This window comes from Ascaphus truei, chromosome 13, assembly GCF_040206685.1.
Source record: "Ascaphus truei isolate aAscTru1 chromosome 13, aAscTru1.hap1, whole genome shotgun sequence".
Taxonomy (NCBI): domain Eukaryota; kingdom Metazoa; phylum Chordata; class Amphibia; order Anura; family Ascaphidae; genus Ascaphus; species Ascaphus truei.
In genome coordinates this window covers 6,670,305-6,684,854 of record NC_134495.1, presented here as the reverse complement: position 1 = coordinate 6,684,854, position 14,550 = coordinate 6,670,305, and the positions used below count along the sequence as shown (strand labels likewise).

The following is a 14,550-nucleotide window of genomic DNA, read 5'->3' as shown; positions in this document are numbered from 1 at the left end:
ACACGCTGCCTACATTAGGAGAGGAAAATATTTCCAGCTTCACAATGCAGAGGCCGTGACCAAGGTCAAAGGGAGTTCAGAAGAACAGACCAGCTGTCTGCGGGGCAGATTCGGCAAGCGCCGGTACGGGGTGGCGCACCCAATCCGGCGCCAACGCCTATTCACGTCAATGGGAGTTTACGTCGGATCGAGTGCACGTACCCATACCGGCGCTTGATGGATCTGGTTCTATACTTCCTTGTCCCAGGCTTAGCTGTATAAACTGATTAAAGCAGCAAAACATGTGAATCTTATGTTTTTTAAATAAATCAGTTCGGTAGTATCAGATAATAATTACTGCTTTTTTTTAAATTCAACTCTTAATGCCATTTTTAATGAGTTTTAAAGCATCCTATGATTTGTATAGCAGGTTTTAGCCCACCTTCCTAACACTGCAAGATCTATACTTTCCTGTTTGTGATAATTTGTTACCAATGTTCCCAGCAGTTTGAGCTGCAAACTAAGGTCGCATAGTGGGCGCGCATGGCACCGCGCACACCTGTCGCTCGAGTGATTTCTGCTCTTTGGGTTTGCGCGACGGGGGGGGGCCGTGACGTCACGCGAGTGGCTCGCCCTCATTGGCTGAACCGCGCTGTTGCGCGTAAAGACAATAATTTGTTTTCTCAAAAATCTGCAGGACGGTCGCTCTTAATCGCTCGCGTGGTCTCGTGCACTATGGGCGACCACAGAGGTCTGCTGTTCCCACCGCACTCGCGCTCGCTGTCGCACCCACTATAAACGCGACCTAACAATAGATGTTACCTTCGTAATAGAAGGATACATTGTAGCTGCTGAGTTACGCGGACTGAAGCAGCCATTATGTTAGGCGCACAATCAGGATGTTGACAGATTTATAACAGGAGCACCAAGTGATCGCCAGCGTAGCTAAGAATGTAGAATTATACATTGCCACGCGCTTTACATGTACAAATAAGAAAAAAAGGTGGAAAGTATTATTGCTGCTTTACTACAACAGGAACAATGCTCTAGGGCAAGGCCGGGCAACCCCAGTCCTCAAGGGCCAACAACGGGCCAGGGTACTGCAAGGAACATTCGGGTTATTACAATTCTATGCCAACTGCTGGGGATGGGGGATGGACCAGTCTCACAGAACAGAGACTCGTGTGGCGGACTGTTCCTCCATCATTGTAAGTTTAAAGGTTTACAGAACAGAGAACTATAACGTAACCTAAATAAGTTTTGTTCTGTAACTTTCAGGGAACAATATACAAGGAATATCCTGGAACAAGAAAATCTTGGAAAGGTGAGAAAGTGGCAGCTTTTCTTTATCGTTATTAATAATGCACATCGTGGCTAATGACGTTGGGCCTCTGTTTATGACGTAGTGAGAGTATTTTATTCTGACAGTTCTGGCTGTGTTCTCAGCACTTTTACTTATTTGGAAAAAGTTGCATTTCATAAATCCGTTACTGCAGAAGGCATTGCCACATAAGTAATAGAAGTCTTTGCCACAAAGAAAGTGCAACCGAAGCAGCGAGAGAGAGAACCGATTTTAAATGCAAGTGGTTTAACATTTATTAGTGAACATAGGCAGGCTTAAAGTCAGGTGAACAGTATGTTTAGTGCTGTATCTGTGAAGGTGCTGAAGGATCAGGTCAGAGCAGAAGTGTACAAGGGAGAATTAGGGCAGTGCTATTGTTGGGAAATATTTTAAAATAGGGACAGTCTTTTAATAATCTGTTTTATTGCCATTTATATAGTAGTTTATTTGCTCTTAATGAATGCACAGCCGATGTTTCCTGTATTCTGTTGTAGTATACTGTTTCCTGTATTCTATGATGTAGTAGATTATCATTTCAGATGGCAAAAATAGCCATAAAACATGCAAAACAACTGTAAAAGGTTTGTGAAAGATGTATTTAAATATTATGCTCACTCATTCGAAGAAATGGAATAAAACAGATGCTTTGTTGATTGACATTAGCAGTTTTGCAAGCACTGATAAAACAAATTGCCATGAAACGTTAAACTGTGAATTCATGTTAAAAGTTGCTTAGCCATTTCACTTAACCCTTTTAGCGCCTTTGGGGTCTGCAACGCATCATTACATGTGGATATTGGACATGTGCAGGAAATAACCGCATACAGTAATACATTGTACAGCTGAGGGGGGTTTTAGTAGAAAATTCATAAGTTGGAACCTTCCCATAAACTTTTTTTTTTTAACCTTGCTGACCACTGCAAAACCAGTGATTAATTATACATGAAAAACCTGGATTTTGCAAATGAATAAATATCATTTTAAATAAAAAAATTCCCAAGACAAAAGAAGAGCAAGAGATGGATGTGGTATGCGGGATATCATTTTTCCCCCTGGTCTATTTATAGTACGTGGGTCTTTATCATAACCCACAGCAGCACAAGCACAGGAGCACTTGCTGCAGCCTTCAGATAATGTCCGTTTCCCATGCCCTCCGTTGGATGAACCAGTATTTTTTTCTTTTCCTTCCCAAGTTGCAAAGCCATATGATTGTTCCATTAAACTCCCTCCCCCCGCTCTCTCCGCAGTCTGTGGGAACTAGGCTGGGTGCAGTTTCTGGGTATGGGGACAGAAGGCCGGGAACGTCCCACTGTGATTCATCAGGTGTAATCTGATCTTCTTTGGTCGCATTTCATTTGAATAATGGAAAGTCGCTCTCTCCATGGAGATGTTCCACAGCAGTCCTCAAGCAACCAACAGGTCAGGTTTTCAGGATATCCCTGCTTCAGTGGTGCAGTCGAAGACTGAGCCACCTTTGCTGAAGCAGGGATATCCTGAAAACCTGACCTGTTGGTTGCTCGAGGACTGGCGTTGGCTACCCCTGTTCTTCACAAACACTGCATTGTTTTCCGGAATCGAATGATAAATTACACCTGTTTTATGTAGCAAACAGGGTTATAATCCTATTAGACAGGACAGGTCCTTTACATGTTATACTCCCTTGTATGTAATCGTGGCTGGCATGCGCTGTCTCTCACTAAATATTGCATACACAAGGCTGTTGTGCTTAGATAAAGGGTATTATTGCTGTCCTCGACTTCCCATTAAAAACCGCAGGAAATACAATGAAATAACAAATAACACATGGACCCCTGTTCCGGTTATTTGACCTTCTGGGTTTTGGAAGGTGTTGCGAGTTATTTCATTTAAATGTCACTGGTAATTGTAACGCATGGCCGCGTTTTCATAGGACAATAAAACCCATCACCCTCCCAGCACATCTCCAGGGCATCACCCTCCCAGCACATCTCCATGGCATCGCCCTCCCAGCACATCTCCATGGCATCACCCTCCCAGCACATCTCCATGGCATCACCCTCCCAGCACATCTCCATGGCATCGCCCTCCCAGCACGTCTCCATGGCATCACCCTCCCAGCACATCTCCATGGCATCACCCTCCCAGCACATCTCCAGGGCATCACCCTCCCAGCACATCTCCATGGCATCACCCTCCCAGCACATCTCCATGGCATCGCCCTCCCAGCACGTCTCCATGGCATCACCCTCCCAGCGCATCACCCTCCCAGCACATCTCCATGGCATCACCCTCCCAGCACATCTCCATGGCATCACCCTCCCAGCACATCTCCAGGGCATCACCCTCCCAGCACATCTCCAGGGCATCACCCTCCCAGCACATCTCCAGGGCATCACCCTCCCAGCACATCTCCAGGGCATCACCCTCCCAGCACATCTCCAGGGCATCACCCTCCCAGCACATCTCCATGGCATCACCCTCCCAGCACATCTCCATGGCATCGCCCTCCCAGCGCATCTCCATGGCATCACCCTCCCAGCACATCTCCATGGCATCACCCTCCCAGCACATCTCCAGCACATCACCCTCCCAGCACATCTCCAGGGCATCACCCTCCCAGCACATCTCCATGGCATCACCCTCCCAGCGCATCACCCTCCCAGCACATCTCCATGGCATCACCCTCCCAGCACATCTCCAGGGCATCGCCCTCCCAGCACATCTCCAGCACATCACCCTCCCAGCACATCTCCATGGCATCACCCTCCCAGCACATCTCCATGGCATCACCCTCCCAGCACATCTCCATGGCATCACCCTCCCAGCACATCTCCATGGCATCGCCCTCCCAGCGCATCTCCATGGCATCACCCTCCCAGCACGTCTCCATGGCATCACCCTCCCAGCACATCTCCAGGGCATCACCCTCCCAGCACATCTCCAGGGCATCACCCTCCCAGCACATCTCCAGGGCATCACCCTCCCAGCACATCTCCATGGCATCACCCTCCCAGCACATCTCCAGGGCATCACCCTCCCAGCACATCTCCATGGCATCACCCTCCCAGCACATCTCCAGGGCATCACCCTCCCAGCACATCCCCATGGCATCGCCCTCCCAGCACATCTCCATGGCATCGCCCTCCCAGCGCATCTCCATGGCATCACCCTCCCAGCACATCTCCATGGCATCACCCTCCCAGCACATCTCCAGGGCATCACCCTCCCAGCACATCTCCATGGCATCACCCTCCCAGCACATCTCCAGGGCATCACCCTCCCAGCACATCTCCATGGCATCGCCCTCCCAGCGCATCTCCATGGCATCACCCTCCCAGCACATCTCCAGGGCATCACCCTCCCAGCACATCTCCATGGCATCACCCTCCCAGCACATCTCCATGGCATCACCCTCCCAGCACATCTCCATGGCATCACCCTCCCAGCACATCTCCATGGCATCACCCTCCCAGCACATCTCCATGGCATCACCCTCCCAGCACATCTCCAGGGCATCGCCCTCCCAGCACATCTCCAGGGCATCACCCTCCCAGCACATCTCCAGGGCATCACCCTCCCAGCACATCTCCAGGGCATCACCCTCCCAGCACATCTCCATGGCATCACCCTCCCAGCACATCTCCATGGCATCACCCTCCCAGCACATCTCCATGGCATCACCCTCCCAGCACATCTCCATGGCATCGCCCTCCCAGCACATCTCCATGGCATCACCCTCCCAGCACATCTCCAGGGCATCACCCTCCCAGCACATCTCCATGGCATCACCCTCCCAGCACATCTCCATGGCATCACCCTCCCAGCACATCTCCAGGGCATCACCCTCCCAGCACATCTCCAGGGCATCACCCTCCCAGCACGTCTCCATGGCATCACCCTCCCAGCACATCTCCAGGGCATCACCCTCCCAGCACATCTCCAGCACATCACCCTCCCAGCACATCTCCAGGGCATCACCCTCCCAGCACATCTCCAGCACATCACCCTCCCAGCACGTCTCCAGGGCATCACCCTCCCAGCACATCTCCATGGCATCACCCTCCCAGCACATCTCCATGGCATCACCCTCCCAGCACATCTCCATGGCATCACCCTCCCAGCACATCTCCAGGGCATCACCCTCCCAGCACATCTCCATGGCATCACCCTCCCAGCACATCTCCATGGCATCACCCTCCCAGCACATCTCCAGGGCATCACCCTCCCAGCACATCTCCAGGGCATCACCCTCCCAGCACGTCTCCATGGCATCACCCTCCCAGCACATCTCCAGGGCATCACCCTCCCAGCACATCTCCAGCACATCACCCTCCCAGCACATCTCCAGGGCATCACCCTCCCAGCACGTCTCCATGGCATCACCCTCCCAGCACATCTCCAGGGCATCACCCTCCCAGCACGTCTCCATGGCATCACCCTCCCAGCACATCTCCAGGGCATCACCCTCCCAGCACATCTCCATGGCATCACCCTCCCAGCACATCTCCATGGCATCACCCTCCCAGCACATCTCCATGGCATCGCCCTCCCAGCACATCTCCATGGCATCGCCCTCCCAGCACGTCTCCATGGCATCACCCTCCCAGCACATCTCCATGGCATCACCCTCCCAGCACGTCTCCATGGCATCACCCTCCCAGCACATCTCCATGGCATCACCCTCCCAGCACGTCTCCATGGCATCACCCTCCCAGCACGTCTCCATGGCATCACCCTCCCAGCACATCTCCATGGCATCACTTTTCCTGGGGGACAAGAACGGGCTGAAGAATGTTTGTTTGGGGGTAGACACACGGAATCCTAGAAGACGGGTTCGAAACTCCAGTCCTCAAGACCCCCCACACAGGCTAGGTTTTCAGGATATCTTTGATTCAGCACAGGTGGCCCTGTCTTGGACAGTCTTAGACAGAGCCACCTGTGCTGAAGCAGGAATATCCTTAAAACTGACCTGTTGGGGGGCTGGAAGGACTGGAGTTGAGCGCCCCTGCTATAAGGGTGGGAATACCACATACCAGTCTTATATCTGGAAGAGTGTATGGTTAAAAAGCATTGATATTTTTACCTTTAATTGAACATTGGGAGAGATTTTGATTGTGTTAACGCAGGGGTGCGCTAAGTTTTCCCCTGCCTGCTCTCCTCCCCTGCTCGCGCCCCCCCTCCCTGCTCAGCTCCGGCGTCAAATGACGTGACCCCCGTGGCGACGTGTTGCCGAAGACCAGGTAGGCGAAGTTACAGAGGCCTTGCGCTGGTCCCAGCATCTAATGCCTTGGGGGAGCGCGCAGGACATCTGTAACCGCCATGCCCCCTCCAGAAAATGTCGCGCCCCTGTGTTTACTTATCCAGCTAATTTGCATCAATTGTGACAGCTTCAGCACTTCATGTGTCAACTTGTGATTTAAGGATTAAAGAACATTTACACGATACTCCTATTATAATTGGATGTATCACATTCTGCATCTCTGTCCATCTTTGTTTTTCCCGTTGCTTAGCATTAGAAATCTGCGGTATCCTAAACTCCTCTTCTCTGCAGCAAATGTAACAGTTAGATTGCAAGCTCTTCGGAGCAGGGACTCCTTTTCCTAAATGTTACTTTTATGTCTGAAGCGCGTCTCCCCTTTATGTGTGAATCATATAAATAACAAATAATATAAATGTCACGTGTATTACTGCCGTTGCCAAGTGAAGATTTGTACTCGCTAGACCAGCGGTGTGCAAAGTGGGGGGCGCGAGACTGACTGCGGGGGGCACAGGGTTTACGGAGGCCCCGCGCGCTACCTGAAGGCACTTAAATGAAGGGCCGAGGGAGCTGCCGGGCCTCTAAACCTGACTTACCTTGGCTCCGGCAGCTTCTTAGACGCGTCGCCATGGCAACGCGGCTCATGTCGCCGGAGCTGAGGTAAGCAGGGGGGGGGGAGGTGCGGAGAGAGGGGAACCGCTGGCAGGGCGGCAAAGGGAAGAAAGTTTGTGCCCCCCTGCACTAGACCAGGAGTGCATACACAAAAAGGAAGCGCAAAAAAGGAAAAACCATCAGTCATAATTGAAAAACTTTATAAATTGACTCAATATTACATAAAAATCACACAAATATTTTACATGATATAATAAAAAGATCCTAATAGAGCGGCCAACTCTAGTCCTCAAGGGTCACCAACAGGTCAGGTTTTCAGGATATCCCTGCTTCAGCACAGGTGGTGCAGTCATTCTGATTGATCCACCTGTGCTGAAGCAGGGATATCCTGAAAACCTGACCTGTTGTTGTCCCTTGGTGACTGGAGTTTGCCACTCCTGGGCTAGTGAATAAAAATCTTCACATGGCGACAGTTTCTTTGTTTATTTGTAATCTTGTTTTATTTTTTACTTTTCACAACAGAAATTAAAAGAAAAGCAGAAAAGTGTGCGCGAGAGCCACGGCCCCAACATGAAGCAGGGGAAGATGTGGCGGGACTTTGAGCAGCTGATGGAGAGTAAGAAACAGTGTTTTCTAAAGCAGCAAAACCAGGTTTCAGTCGGGCAAGTTATTCAAGGCGGCGGCGAAGACCGGCTGATATTGTAACGGCGAGGACCAGGCTGATATTGTAACGGCTCGGGACGCTGCTTTCTGTTACTCACGGCTGTGTGGGGGGTTCCTGACCAGGCTGATATTGTAACGGCTCGGGACGCTGCTTTCTGTTACTCACGGCTGTGTGGGGGGTTCCTGACCAGGCTGATATTGTAACGGCTCGGGACGCTGCTTTCTGTTACTCACGGCTGTGTGTGGGGTTCCTGACCAGGCTGATATTGTAACGGCTCGGGACGCTGCTTTCTGTTACTCACGGCTGTGTGGGGGGTTCCTGACCAGGCTGATATTGTAACGGCTCGGGACGCTGCTTTCTGTTACTCACGGCTGTGTGGGGGGTTCCTGACCAGGCTGATATTGTAACGGCTCGGGACGCTGCTTTCTGTTACTCACGGCTGTGTGGGGGGTTCCTGACCAGGCTGATATTGTAACAGCTCGGGACGCTGCTTTCTGTTACTCACGGCTGTGTGGGGGGTTCCTGACCAGGCTGATATTGTAACGGCTCGGGACGCTGCTTTCTGTTACTCACGGCTGTGTGGGGGGTTCCTGACCAGGCTGATATTGTAACGGCTCGGGACACTGCTTTCTGTTACTCACGGCTGTGTGTGGGGTTCCTGACCAGGCTGATATTGTAACGGCTCGGGACGCTGCTTTCTGTTACTCACGGCTGTGTGGGGGGTTCCTGACCAGGCTGATATTGTAACGGCTCGGGACGCTGCTTTCTGTTACTCACGGCTGTGTGGGGGGTTCCTGACCAGGCTGATATTGTAACGGCGAGGACCAGGCTGATATTGTAACGGCTCGGGACGCTGCTTTCTGTTACTCACGGCTGTGTGGGGGGATCCTGACCAGGCTGATATTGTAACGGCTCGGGACGCTGCTTTCTGTTACTCACGGCTGTGTGGGGGGTTCCTGACCAGGCTGATATTGTAACGGCTCGGGACGCTGCTTTCTGTTACTCACGGCTGTGTGGGGGGTTCCTGACCAGGCTGATATTGTAACGGCTCGGGACGCTGCTTTCTGTTACTCACGGCTGTGTGGGGGGTTCCTGACCAGGCTGATATTGTAACGGCTCGGGACGCTGCTTTCTGTTACTCACGGCTGTGTGGGGGGTTCCTGACCAGGCTGATATTGTAACGGCGAGGACCAGGCTGATATTGTAACGGCTCGGGACACTGCTTTCTGTTACTCACGGCTGTGTGGGGGGTTCCTGACCAGGCTGATATTGTAACGGCTCGGGACGCTGCTTTCTGTTACTCACGGCTGTGTGTGGGGGGTTCCTGACCAGGCTGATATTGTAACAGCTCGGGACGCTGCTTTCTGTTACTCACGGCTGTGTGTGGGGGGTTCCTGACCAGGCTGATATTGTAACAGCTCGGGACGCTGCTTTCTGTTACTCACGGCTGTGTGGGGGGTTCCTGACCAGGCTGATATTGTAACGGCTCGGGACGCTGCTTTCTGTTACTCACGGCTGTGTGGGGGGTTCCTGACCAGGCTGATATTGTAACGGCTCGGGACGCTGCTTTCTGTTACTCACGGCTGTGTGGGGGGTTCCTGACCAGGCTGATATTGTAACAGCTCGGGACGCTGCTTTCTGTTACTCACGGCTGTGTGGGGGGTTCCTGACCAGGCTGATATTGTAACGGCTCGGGACGCTGCTTTCTGTTACTCACGGCTGTGTGGGGGGTTCCTGACCAGGCTGATATTGTAACGGCTCGGGACACTGCTTTCTGTTACTCACGGCTGTGTGTGGGGTTCCTGACCAGGCTGATATTGTAACGGCTCGGGACGCTGCTTTCTGTTACTCACGGCTGTGTGGGGGGTTCCTGACCAGGCTGATATTGTAACGGCTCGGGACGCTGCTTTCTGTTACTCACGGCTGTGTGGGGGGTTCCTGACCAGGCTGATATTGTAACGGCGAGGACCAGGCTGATATTGTAACGGCTCGGGACGCTGCTTTCTGTTACTCACGGCTGTGTGGGGGGATCCTGACCAGGCTGATATTGTAACGGCTCGGGACGCTGCTTTCTGTTACTCACGGCTGTGTGGGGGGTTCCTGACCAGGCTGATATTGTAACGGCTCGGGACGCTGCTTTCTGTTACTCACGGCTGTGTGGGGGGTTCCTGACCAGGCTGATATTGTAACGGCTCGGGACGCTGCTTTCTGTTACTCACGGCTGTGTGGGGGGTTCCTGACCAGGCTGATATTGTAACGGCTCGGGACGCTGCTTTCTGTTACTCACGGCTGTGTGGGGGGTTCCTGACCAGGCTGATATTGTAACGGCGAGGACCAGGCTGATATTGTAACGGCTCGGGACACTGCTTTCTGTTACTCACGGCTGTGTGGGGGGTTCCTGACCAGGCTGATATTGTAACAGCTCGGGACGCTGCTTTCTGTTACTCACGGCTGTGTGTGGGGGGTTCCTGACCAGGCTGATATTGTAACAGCTCGGGACGCTGCTTTCTGTTACTCACGGCTGTGTGTGGGGGGTTCCTGACCAGGCTGATATTGTAACAGCTCGGGACGCTGCTTTCTGTTACTCACGGCTGTGTGGGGGGTTCCTGACCAGGCTGATATTGTAACGGCTCGGGACGCTGCTTTCTGTTACTCACGGCTGTGTGGGGGGTTCCTGACCAGGCTGATATTGTAACGGCTCGGGACGCTGCTTTCTGTTACTCACGGCTGTGTGGGGGGTTCCTGACCAGGCTGATATTGTAACAGCTCGGGACGCTGCTTTCTGTTACTCACGGCTGTGTGGGGGGTTCCTGACCAGGCTGATATTGTAACGGCTCGGGACGCTGCTTTCTGTTACTCACGGCTGTGTGGGGGGTTCCTGACCAGGCTGATATTGTAACGGCTCGGGACACTGCTTTCTGTTACTCACGGCTGTGTGTGGGGTTCCTGACCAGGCTGATATTGTAACGGCTCGGGACGCTGCTTTCTGTTACTCACGGCTGTGTGGGGGGTTCCTGACCAGGCTGATATTGTAACGGCTCGGGACGCTGCTTTCTGTTACTCACGGCTGTGTGGGGGGTTCCTGACCAGGCTGATATTGTAACGGCGAGGACCAGGCTGATATTGTAACGGCTCGGGACGCTGCTTTCTGTTACTCACGGCTGTGTGGGGGGATCCTGACCAGGCTGATATTGTAACGGCTCGGGACGCTGCTTTCTGTTACTCACGGCTGTGTGGGGGGTTCCTGACCAGGCTGATATTGTAACGGCTCGGGACGCTGCTTTCTGTTACTCACGGCTGTGTGGGGGGTTCCTGACCAGGCTGATATTGTAACGGCTCGGGACGCTGCTTTCTGTTACTCACGGCTGTGTGGGGGGTTCCTGACCAGGCTGATATTGTAACGGCTCGGGACGCTGCTTTCTGTTACTCACGGCTGTGTGGGGGGTTCCTGACCAGGCTGATATTGTAACGGCGAGGACCAGGCTGATATTGTAACGGCTCGGGACACTGCTTTCTGTTACTCACGGCTGTGTGGGGGGTTCCTGACCAGGCTGATATTGTAACGGCTCGGGACGCTGCTTTCTGTTACTCACGGCTGTGTGTGGGGGGTTCCTGACCAGGCTGATATTGTAACGGCTCGGGACGCTGCTTTCTGTTACTCACGGCTGTGTGGGGGGTTCCTGACCAGGCTGATATTGTAACGGCGAGGACCAGGCTGATATTGTAACGGCTCGGGACGCTGCTTTCTGTTACTCACGGCTGTGTGGGGGGATCCTGACCAGGCTGGTATTGTAACGGCTCGGGACGCTGCTTTCTGTTACTCACGGCTGTGTGGGGGGTTCCTGACCAGGCTGATATTGTAACGGCTCGGGACGCTGCTTTCTGTTACTCACGGCTGTGTGTGGGGGGTTCCTGACCAGGCTGATATTGTAACGGCTCGGGACGCTGCTTTCTGTTACTCACGGCTGTGTGGGGGGTTCCTGACCAGGCTGATATTGTAACGGCTCGGGACGCTGCTTTCTGTTACTCACGGCTGTGTGGGGGGATCCTGACCAGGCTGGTATTGTAACGGCTCGGGACGCTGCTTTCTGTTACTCACGGCTGTGTGGGGGGTTCCTGACCAGGCTGATATTGTAACGGCTCGGGACGCTGCTTTCTGTTACTCACGGCTGTGTGTGGGGGGTTCCTGACCAGGCTGATATTGTAACGGCTCGGGACGCTGCTTTCTGTTACTCACGGCTGTGTGGGGGGTTCCTGACCAGGCTGATATTGTAACGGCTCGGGACGCTGCTTTCTGTTACTCACGGCTGTGTGGGGGGTTCCTGACCAGGCTTTTTGTGCAGATGTTGACTATTTTGTTTATACCAGGGGTTCTCCAAGGCCACCAACAGGACAGGCTGTCAGGTACCACCTGTGCTGAAGCAGGGATATCCTGACAACCTGTCCTGTTGCTGGCCGTTGCCTGTAGTTGGCCAGCCATGGTTTATTCTGTACTGATGTATTCACAATCGTATATTTCCTGTGTTATACAGTTTCTTTAATTAAAGTCATGTTACATTTTCTTTTCACATCGGTGCAGTATGTTGGGCGTGCGTTGTGTGCGTTGTGTGCGTTGTGTGCGTTGCGTGCATGGCAGCATTAACAGGTTGGGCTTATGCTGTCGCGGGAGCCGGTGAGGCCTGTAATACTGCACATCTCCATTTACTCCAGCATGTGGGGAACTTTTAAGGCCACAAATGAGATCAGATGAGAAGTCGACTGACTCCAGCGCTCCTATGGGATAAACTATGAAGCCACTTGCCAGTGCTGGGGAAGAGTTGAGCTCTATTCAAATGAATGAGATTAACCTCTTCTCCCACGCTGGGAAGTGGCCTCATCGGGTTATTAGCCCTAGGGGAAAATAATGAGCATTTTTCTGTAGATTTTAATTTTTAGGTTACTTTTTTAAAAGGTTGTAGCTTTAAAGATAGCGCACACTTAAAGGAGCAAATGCTCCGCTAAAAATCTTTCTCCCCCCCCCCCAGGTGGGAAGCAGGGGGTCTCCGGAGCTGAACCCCATTAATTTCAGCTGTGGGGACCCCCTGCTTCCCGAGATACTTGCCTCACAGCGTCTCCGCAGGTGTAAGCTCCCGGTCACATGGGCCAATAGGAAGCCACAAGGGATGACGTGATGGCTTTCTATTGGCTCGCGGGGACCTTTAAAGCCACCATTTCGATAGCCCCACGTTGCCCAGCCGCAGCTGCTACCGGCCTCCCATTTAACTGCAATAATCCCAATCAGGGGAATGTCTCACACAGGTTTCCATGTGACAGTGGCCCGATCGGCACTATCGCCATTTAATGAACAACCCCATAAGTTTCAGTGTGGCCTAGGATGTGTGTTGTCCGTGTCTTGGGAGCAGCATTGGCTGAGACACCATCTGATTACATACAATCCAATTTTAGACCCAGGACTGTTTTATTTAGGAATGTGAGTGTTGTGTGATCGGTGTTTATTCTCGCAGTGTGACCTTGCTACGTATTACATTTATATTCCCAAGCATCGTTTGCAGTAGATGGGTTGTGTGCCTGGTGTTGTGTGATCGGTGTTTATTCTCGCAGTGTGATCTTGCTACGTATTACGTTTATATTCCCAAGCATCGTTTGCAGTAGATGGGTTGTGTGCCTGGTGTTGTGTGATCGGTGTTTATTCTCGCAGTGTGATCTTGCTACGTATTACATTTATATTCCCAAGCATCGTTTGCAGTAGATGGGTTGTGTGCCTGGTGTTGTGTGATCGGTGTTTATTCTCGCAGTGTGATCTTGCTACGTGTTACATTTATATTCCCAAGCATCGTTTGCAGTAGATGGGTTGTGTGCCTGGTGTTGTGTGATCGGTGTTTATTCTCGCAGTGTGACCTTGCTACGTATTACGTTTATATTCCCAAGCATCGTTTGCAGTAGATGGGTTGTGTGCCCGCACCCGGGGGCAGCATGTTAAATAAACACATTTCCTTTATGTATATTTGAATATGTGCTGTCATTTTTATGTTTGACACCCAAATACCATTGTGTAAACCATGCGTATATTGGCACTACATCACATAGCTGTGGTCTGTTTGCGTTTCGTACCAGCGCCTGAAATGATGCGCAGAACTTCTGTGTGCACACGGTCTAACTAAGAATAAATGGCATTTCATATCCACATAATATATAGATAGGCTGAGGGGCCTAGTCGCTAAACGTCGATAATGCAATGAATTTACCGAATGTGTTTGCATGATCCTACCGAACGCTATGAAGTTTGTGTAAAAACGGTAGTCACTAAGAAACATCGCATATTTTTTAGCGTTTGGTAAAAACAAAGTGCCATATCGGACTAATTGAGGAGGAGGCCTGATGGGTATCTCCAGTTGTATATATGTACCCGTCACGGTAGCCCAGGTCTGTTAACACATTTATATTTAAGGGATCGGTAAATAGGCAAAACAAGGCAATGAAATAAAATGAGGTTTATTTGGATAAGACCTCGGAAACACACAGAAATACAAAATACAGAGAATATACACACTTACTTTGGGTCTGGGGGTAAAAACTTGGCTTTCCTAGGTGCAAGGCGCCTGCTTCAGCAAAGGCGTACCTTGTTCACTCCACGTCACTGGGATAAACCTGGAACAATAACCTTACTCCTCAGAACCAGACCTCAGCTTGGCTCGGAGACCCTGGCATCGCACAACC

At 51.8% G+C, this 14,550-nt stretch overlaps 1 protein-coding gene and 1 long non-coding RNA gene across 9 annotated transcripts in view; both read left to right on the top strand.

The window, feature by feature from the left end:
* IFT81 (intraflagellar transport 81) overlaps positions 1 to 7,976 on the top strand; it is a 54,460-nt gene extending 46,484 nt beyond the window's left edge. For 7 of the 8 annotated variants that reach the window (XM_075568210.1, XM_075568212.1, XM_075568211.1 and 4 more), the window contains exons 18-19: positions 1,258 to 1,303; positions 7,692 to 7,976. In XM_075568210.1, the coding sequence (XP_075424325.1) occupies positions 1,258 to 1,303; positions 7,692 to 7,874 (229 nt within the window). In that variant the 3' untranslated portion in view covers positions 7,875 to 7,976. The remainder of the gene's footprint in view (positions 1 to 1,257; positions 1,304 to 7,691) is intronic. The other variant, XM_075568206.1, reaches the window with a different exon arrangement.
* Positions 7,977 to 11,247: 3,271 nt separating this feature from the next.
* Positions 11,248 to 13,835, top strand: LOC142464742 (uncharacterized). The gene is made up of 2 exons (XR_012787711.1): positions 11,248 to 11,547; positions 12,202 to 13,835. It is a non-coding gene; the product is annotated as an uncharacterized LOC142464742 (long non-coding RNA).
* Positions 13,836 to 14,550: the final 715 nt, after the last annotated feature.